Source organism: Nansenia antarctica, assembly GCF_963989245.1.
Source record: "Nansenia antarctica genome assembly, chromosome: 7".
Lineage (NCBI taxonomy): Eukaryota > Metazoa > Chordata > Actinopteri > Argentiniformes > Microstomatidae > Nansenia > Nansenia antarctica.
In genome coordinates, this window is record NC_137677.1 from 64155471 (window position 1) to 64164338 (window position 8868).

At 44.3% G+C, this 8868-nt stretch overlaps 1 protein-coding gene across 1 annotated transcript; it reads left to right on the forward strand.

Moving 5' to 3' along the window:
- The first annotated feature begins 3861 nt into the window (after nt 1-3861).
- On the forward strand, nt 3862-7639 carry LOC308161560 (tyrosinase-like). Its single transcript, XM_080535584.1, has 4 exons — nt 3862-4733; nt 5892-6096; nt 6309-6450; nt 6996-7639. The coding sequence occupies exons 1-4, from the start codon at nt 3945-3947 to the stop codon at nt 7405-7407; spliced, it is 1548 nt and encodes a 515-aa protein (XP_080391710.1). The 5' UTR covers nt 3862-3944; the 3' UTR covers nt 7408-7639.
- Nucleotides 7640-8868: the final 1229 nt, after the last annotated feature.

The following is an 8868-nucleotide window of genomic DNA, read 5'->3' on the forward strand; positions in this document are numbered from 1 at the left end:
AAAGATAGAAAGAAAAACGTTGATTAAAAGTGCAATACTGTATATTACCCAGTATGTCTACTCACACCAGTTTCTCCCGTTTACAGTGTGGACTCTCCAGTCCAGCAGAGAGCAGCTTCACTCTTCCACACAGGTTATTGTAACGGAGGACCAACTCCCTCAGACTAGAGGGGTTTGAGCTGAGAGCTGAGGCCACCGCTTCACAGCCTTTCTCTGTGAGGTTACATCCCTGCAACCTTCATAGAAAAATATAACAGTAATACAAAAGATGTAACAGTGAGATATATGAGGTAAAGGTTCAATGGTTCTATGTGTTCTGTTCTATGGACTTAAAACAGCCAAACTGAGCTTCAATATGTGTTGTTTGTCTGCAGAGTTCTCAGTGTTGAGAGCAGAACGTTTTTTTGAGATACTCACACGGCTGTTCGTTACATTTACATTTTTGGCATTAAGCAGACGCCTTATTCCAAAGCGACTTACACTTGATACATTTGACTAAGCAAGTGAATCATCAATCCACCAGTCGTAGCAGGAAGAATAATCCAGCTCAGGCCCGGGGGGCCATTGGCAGTCTCTGTTCTAGAAGGGAAAAATCTACTTCTATCACCATCTTCTAAACCTAGACCTTTTTTTTGCTTTTTTTTCTTAAGATTATTATATAGACACTGGAGAAACAGAGAAAGTCTTAGTTAAGGTGTAACTGAAGAGATGGGTTACACCTTAAGTGAGGCTCGGAACACTGGCAGTAGCCCCAAGAGACACTCCTCTGAACTGGAGTAACTGCCAAGGTTAACATCCAAGTTGTCTTCACCAGTCAGCAACACAAAGACCACAGCTGACCATTGTGCAGGTGAGAGTTTGGCTTCTGAGAGATCTCCTAACCACAGATAGTATTGGACCTCCTCCACAAGAGAATGGTCATTCAGCTCATTCAGACAGTGGAACAGATTGATGCCTCTCTCTGGAGAGGGATTCTCCTGGATCTTCTCCTTGATGTACTTGACTGTTTCCTTATTGGTCTGTGAGCTGCTTTCTGTCGGTGTCAGAAGGCCTCGTAGGAGATTCTGATTGGACTCCAGTGAGAGGGCCAGGAGGAAGCAGAGGAACAGGTCCAGGTGCTCACTGTCAATGTTTTCTTTATGAAAAATGGTCCGGATGACCCATCGACTGATCACTCTTCATGGATACACAGCTGGGGGCAGAGGAGCTGCATCCTGATTGGACAGTGCTGTAACGAAAGACAGGCCTTCAATCTTTGACTTGACACAGACACAGACACAGACACAGACACAGACACAGACAGACAGACACACAGACACACAGACACACAGACACACACACACACACACACACACACACACACACACACAGGGTCTGCTATGGGAGAGGCTATCAGAAGGTCCCCTTTTACTAACAAGTGTGTACTCATTCACCACCAGGGAGTGAAGGGCAAAAAGTTGATTCAGCATACTATACCTTAATTCACACTGTTGTGTGAACCCATTTCAAGAAGTGACCGGAGAAACACAACGCGCTTTACAAGAGTATGATTCAAAAGGACAAAACCTAAGAGGATAATAAGCGTAACAGTCATGGGATTTTAAGTGGATTGTAAGCGAGGACTGTAGACTAATGCATGGTCAATAAAAGCTAAATAAAACTTGGTCCCTTTACAGTATGGCGTTGTACACATGCCACCAAAGCGACTGTCAACAGACTCTTATTTCACTGGTTGCACAATAAATGGAAACGTACAGATAAATGTACATGACACAAAGTAGCCAGCCTGCATTAATGTGTGTAGGCCTAAACAAAGTAGCAAGCTGGGCAGGAAAATATTTGTGTTCAGGTTGCTTGATTGCTTGATCTGGACTGTTGCAAGAGCAAGTTACCGTAAGTTGAGTAACTATTTGTGTTGGTGTTGTTGATCTGGACTGTTGCAAGAGCAAGTTACCGTAAGTTGAGTAACTATTTGTGTTGGCAGAGCTAAATAAATGATAAAATAAACAAACAAATCACAATCTGTTGTCGCTTATTACTGTTAACTAATAAATGGCGCTTGTAGAACGGTTGTATGAAAGCAATATCACACTCGGGGTTGTGCTGTTATTATACTGAATATAACATACTGGCTCTCAGTTTTAAATGCAGCTGAGAAGGAGAATCAGAGAGAATGATTAACATCCTGCATTATGGACGTAATTCAACAATTCCTATGGGGTCAAAGTAGTGATTCTCATCTTTAATTCAGTGTTAGTTTTAAAACATCTCATCATCAACATCTCATCAAACATCTCATCATAATTCAGTGTTAGTTTTAGTTTGATAACATAGTCAAACACAGCAAACACCAAAGTCAGAATCACTCAAGCCCAACTTCTATATTCCAGGGCCTTTATTTACTTTAAATTCAAAGTCAGTGTATCTTTAGTGTATCATTAACAGGTTACTGTTGTGTGTTTGTCTAAACCTGAGGACACAGGTGATGCTGACTTATCTCTGTGGCTTTATCTCTAAATAGCTTACATGTTGATTACCATCTGGGATTAACTTATGGAAGAGGGCAATGCTGCATAACCTATGGGAGAAGCTGTAATGGTAGTAGTATAAGCTGCCACTACAAGAGGTTTCTTAAATAATAATGTCAAAATATTCTTGAAAACGTATTATTTGTTTTTTTCCTTATCGAGTGCACCCTTTCAAAATAAGAGTACTAAGCAAGAATGAGGATGGGGAAAGAGACACCACAAAGAGGAATTTAAAATCTAAGAAATGTTAAAATGAATTTTGATTTTCATCTCAGTAAATAAGAGGTAAAAGACGTCAATGAAAGTCAAGTAAGTAAGTAAGTCAAGCTTTATTTATATAGCACCTTTCATACAAGAAATGCAGCACAAAGTGCTTTACAACAGGAATAAGAACATACAGTGAATATAAAAACATATATAAAGACATATACAAGCATAGAATGAATATAAAAGCAGGGGAAAACAGTAAAAAGAAAAGGTAAAGATAAAATACAATAAAATAAATGTAAAAAAGGGAAACAATGTACAACCTCTGCCTTAATGATCCAGCAGCTCTGTCGTCTGTCAACTGGATCTGTAGCGTAACAGACTAGAGAACCATGCCTGTTCACCTCAGACTAGAGAACCATGCCTGTTCACCTCAGACTAGAGAACCATGCCTGTTCACCTCATACTAGAGAACCATGCCTGTTCACCTCAGACTAGAGAACCAGTGTGTTCACCTCAGACTAGAGAACCAGTGTGTTCATCTCAGACTAGAGAACCAGTGTGTTCACATCAGACTAGAGAACCAGACCCGTTCACCTCAGACTAGAGAACCAGACCCGTTCACCTCTGACTAGAGAACCAGACCCGTTCACCTCAGACTAGAGAACCAGACCCGTTCACCTCAGACTAGAGAACCAGACCCGTTCACCTCAGACTAGAGAACCAGACCCGTTCACCTCTGACTAGAGAACCAGACCCGTTCACCTCTGACTAGAGAACCAGACCCGTTCACCTCAGACTAGAGAACCAGACCTGTTCACCTCAGACTAGAGAACCAGACCCGTTCACCTCAGACTAGAGAACCAGACCCGTTCACCTCTGACTAGAGGACTCAAGGACATATCAGATGTCATATTTCGGAAATATCAGATGTTGTTTGGCAGTTCAATCATTAACCACCTCTGCAGCATCCAAGCCAGGGAGCAAACAGAATCTGGCACTTCTTGGCCTAAAACTATCGATGAGTATAAAGTATCCTGTTACATCGTCACCCCCTGTTGCAAAAGCAGCTATCGCTGAGTATAAAGTGTCCTGCTCCCTCCCAGAGCTCCACTGTACAACCTCCAGGTTATCTGGCTGCTCGCTGGTGTTGTGTGTAGTCTAGTCTGGACCTCTGTCTCTTCCACCACCACCGCCGCCATCACCTCTATGCTGCGGTCTCTGTGTACGGCCCCCCTGTGGGCCTGGTCCGTTCCCCTGCTGTGCCTGTTGTTGCCCAGGGCTCTGGAGGCTCAGATCCCCCGGGCATGTACCACCCCAGAGGCCCTGGACTCCCGGACGTGCTGCCCCCTATCGAGGGGCTCTCGCTGTGGGTCCAGCGAAAAAAGGGGGGTCTGCAACCCCCCGACAAACAGAATACAGACCCCCATAGACTACAGAGAGGACTGGCCGCACGCCTTTTTTGACAATGTCTGCCACTGTTTTGGAAACTATGACGGTTTTGACTGTAGTCAATGTATTTTCGGCTTCAAGGGTCCTCTCTGCAGGGAACGCCACGTCGTGAGCAGGAAGGAAATAACGGACCTGACAGACGAGGAGAGGGAGATGTTCCTCTCCAGCATGGATTTGGCCAAAAAAGTCCAAAGCGAGCGTTTTGTGATCCTCACTAGCAACGACACCACAATTAAGGGGAACTATGCGTTCCGTAACGCCAGTGCGTACGATCTGTTTGCGTGGTCACACTATTATGCAGCCCAGACCTACGCCGGGACCCAAACCAACGCAGCACACCAGGGACCTGCTTTCGGCTTCTGGCACCGGTGCTTCCTGCTGTTCATGGAGAGGGAGATCAGAGAGCTGACTGGAAACCAGGCCTTCTCTTTTCCTTACTGGGACTGGACCAGGTCTGACCACTGTAACGTCTGCACTAACAAGTACATGGGGGGAGTGGGCCCAGGCGGCTTTATTGACCGCGGCTCACGTTTTTCTCAGTGGAAGGTGAGCTATGGCCATTCAAGCGATGGTGGTTTTTTATAGTCTTGATTTAATTCAGGCAGGACACTCTTAGTCAATGGCGCAGTTGTCTGTCAGGTGACAGGGCCCGCTGGTTCGCCTACTGGTAGCCTACTTAGGGGGGTCTGATACGTTAAACACCGACTCCCGAAAAGTCTCTGTATAGTCCCATCGACAATCTCTGTAATTGCATTGAACAAATAAACGCCTGGAGGACAAAAAACTTCCTCCAAATAAGCAAGGATAAAATGGAGATAATTGTATTCGGTGCATCTGACAAAAGATGGAAAGTCAGTGCAAAACTTGATTCGCTCTCTCTTCAATCTAAAAAAACAGGTCAGAAATATTGGTGTTATTCTAGACTCCGATCTCAACTTCAACAGCCACATAAAATCGATAACTAAATCAGCCTACTATCACCTGAAAAACATAACAAGAATGAGAGGTTTCATGTCCAAACAATTTCAGCTCATCCAAAACGCTGCTGCTAGGGTCCTAACAAAAACAAAGAAATTTGATACAGTATGTTACGGTACATGTGGGAATACGGTACATGTGGGAAAACTAGGGTTAGGGTTAGGTGCTAGGGTGCTAGGTTTAAGGTTAGGGTTAAGGTTAGGGGTAGGGTTAGGGTTAGGGTTAAGGTTAGGGTTAGGGTTAGACATGCCAGCATGTACTAAGTCACCCTAGCACCTAACCCTAACCCTAGTTTTCCCACATGTACCGTATTCCCACATGTACCGTAACATATATGTATTCTATCATTTAACTTTTTTAAAAATCTGCTTACTTATTCTCTTAATGTATCTTTTTCTTTTAATGCTGTATGTTAAGCCCTTTGAATTGCCCCTGTTGTATGAAATGTGCTATACAAATAAACCTGGCGTGCCTTGTTTAACTCCAGACAGGGAGTTCTAAAAAAGGGGAGCCATTCAATTACACCAAGCTTAGATGTATAAACATTTTTAAGCAATACATGGTTAAACTTGATGGGACTGAATTATGAAAAAGGCGGTTTGCTCTGAATTGTAACACATCTTCAATTATTCACAAGACAATAATTCTATTTTCCACCTCCTCTTTCTCTCCCACCCCTCTTTCCTCCTCCCGTATGCTTTGTCGTCTTCTCCCTCCTCTCCTCAGACTGTCTGTCCGTTCCAGGACAACCTAGAGGTCATCTGTGCTGGAAACGGAAGTCCTGTGCATCTTATTCGTAACCCAGGCAAAGACCCGATCAGCTCGTCATTGCCCACCTATCAAGACCTCCTGGACGCACTGAAATCACTCGTCTTTGAGACCCCGCCGTTCAACGCAAAGTCCAGGCACAGCTTCAGTAACAAACTAGAAGGTCAATTAAATTAAACTGATATTTCATCATATGTACACTACCCCAAATCTTGTGTGTGAGTGCGTGGGTGTGTGTGCGTGCGTATGTGTTTGTGTGTGGGTGTCTGTGTTTGTGTTGCGTGTGCTTGTGCTTGCATGCGACATGCGTGTGTGTGCTTGTGTGCTTGTTTGTGTGTGTTTGTGTGTGTGCTGATCTATCCTCTCCCCTCCCAGGGTTTGACCTTCCTAAAGACCCCCGCCACCTGGCTCATGCCATGCACAACCTGATCCACACGTACCTGAACGGAACCATGACCCCACTGCCCTCCTCCGCCAATGACCCGATATTCATGGTCCACCATGCCTTCGTTGACAAGTAGGGTGGAGATCTGATCAACAATCATTCATGAGCTAATTGAAACACCTTGCCCTGTCATCTGAGTAGTTTAGTCTAGGATATTGTGGGGGGCATGCAGCATCTGGCCTGTAGAGAGAGCTACAGAACTGTGGTGGAGTGTGGGTGATGGGATAATTAGCCCTAGCTGGCGCCCAATTATCCCACCACAGTCCTGTAGCTCCCTCTACAGGCTAGGGGCATGCTCCCCACATATACTCGCTATATAGGTGTAAGGTTGCCTATAATCGAAAAACCTTAAGAATGACTAGAAAAAGTTCCAGAAGAAACTTGTGGGCTTGCAAAGTCTTATTTTGTTAGTATAAAAAGTTTAAAGATGGTTTGGACGATAGATGGATAGATTTGCTGAGTAGCTGAAGGGAAGGGAGATATTATTATTAGTCTTATTATAGTTGTGAATAAACTTAAAGATTGGATGGATGGATGGATGGATGGATGGATGGATGGATGGTCTTGTCCATCAGGAAGTAACTGCATCTGTCTGAATGTTGTCTGACTCCATGCAGGCTCCTGGAAGAGTGGCTAATCCACAACCAGAATGCTATATACCCCGTCGACCCCCTGGTGGCTCAACCGCAGAGAGCAGAGTCCTACATGGCGCCCTTCTTCCCCCTGCGGAAAAACAATTTCTACATGCACAAATCCATCAACACGCTGGGCTACAATTATGTGGACCACAGCCAGATGTCCCCCCGCCATGTCCCAGAAGCCAGAAAGGCTAACCCTAACCCTACCCCTAACACTTGGGCAGGGGAACATAGGGAGCAGGCGCCAGAGCCTTACTGGCCCTCCCTCCTAGGAGGGCCTCCTTATATGGGAAGGGTAAAGGGTAGTGGTGGTCTAGTGGATAGTGACTTGGACATCAGTAGTGCAAGAGAGAGAGAGAGACAGAGAGAGAGAGAGAGAGAGAGACCGTAGCACCCTAGCACCTAACCCTAACCCTAGTTTTCCCACATGTACCGTATTCCCACATGTACCGTAACACATATATTCCTTTCAATAAAAAGAAATCTCTTTTGAATACTTTACAATACTTAACAACATACTCCTATCACACAGAGAGATATAAACCCTGTTTATAAACCCTGTACATAGAGGCATTTCCCTTCCAGCTGTTCAATAAACTCAACTCAAAGTCAATAAGCATTGAACAATTGAACACATTTTGTTTACACACAACAAGGACAGAATTACTTGATAAATGTCTCCTGAGATAAGAACCTGCGCATCTTAGGTGACGGAGGTGTTGTTCCCCAAACAGTGATTATGCCCAGTCCTGGACTCTGGCCACCTGCTTTCACACTAGATTCCAGTTCCTGAAAATTGTCTGTCTGGGTCCTCCCCACCCTGGGTCCTCCCCACCCCACCCTGGGTCCACCCCACCCTGGGTCCACCCCACCCCGGGTCCACCCCACCCCACACTCCTGATCCTGGGTTTCCCATATGAATTATATGAGCTAAAATGAATTATATGAGCGAAAAACTATGATACATTTCCCACTAGCTGGATAGATGGATGACCTCACAGAATGAAGTCTATAAGAAATACTGCACTTAGTATTTACAGGAGGTTAAGTGAAATGTGTTGCCGCGGAAATTAGCGATAGGTCCATTGAATCTAACCGACAGCAGAGCGCATGTTGCTGTTGCTGTACCAAGGGTGACTTTTCCTCACCAACAATGTTCCTCATCACTGTGTTGTACTTTATGAGCTGGTTTCCTGGCCTTCGTTAAGCCTAAGGAGACAGCATCAACCATACTGGGCAAACTCCCCTCTTATCTATGTCATCTCATATCACTCACCACCAACAGCTGTTGTGATTTTCGCTCTACTAGATGGTTGCTCTACCAGGTACCCAGGTCTAGATGGTTGTTGCTCTACCAGGTACCCAGGACTCGCTTGGAACCTGGCAGAGCAGCTTTCTCTTATTTTGCACCCTGGTCATGGAATAACCTCCAGAACACACTACAGTTTAATAATCTGGTCATGGAATAACCTCTAGGACACATTACAGTTTAATAATCTGGTCATTGAATAACCTCTAGGACACATTACAGTTTAATAATCTGGTCATGGAATAACCTCTAGGACACATTACAATTTAATAATCTGGTCATGGAATAACCTCTAGGACACATTACAATTTAATAATCTGGTCATGGAATAACCTCTAGGACACATTACAATTTAATAATCTGGTCATTGAATAACCTCTAGGACACATTACAGTTTAATAATCTGGTCATGGAATAACCTCTAGGACACATTACAATTTAATAATCTGGTCATGGAATAACCTCCAGAACACAGATTAATAACAAAGCTCTGATTGGAAATTGTGTAACAGAAGAGTGCAATTGCTATTCCTAAAATGTATT

Excerpts from the sequence above, each read along its gene's own strand:
- LOC308161560 (XM_080535584.1), top strand. The coding sequence starts at position 3,945 with ATGCTGCGGTCTCTGTGTACGGCCCCCCTGTGGGCCTGGTCCGTTCCC. Across the intron at positions 4,734-5,891 it reads CACGTTTTTCTCAGTGGAAG|ACTGTCTGTCCGTTCCAGGA; the intron begins GTGAGCTATGGC and ends TCCTCTCCTCAG. Across the intron at positions 6,097-6,308 it reads CTTCAGTAACAAACTAGAAG|GGTTTGACCTTCCTAAAGAC; the intron begins GTCAATTAAATT and ends CTCCCCTCCCAG.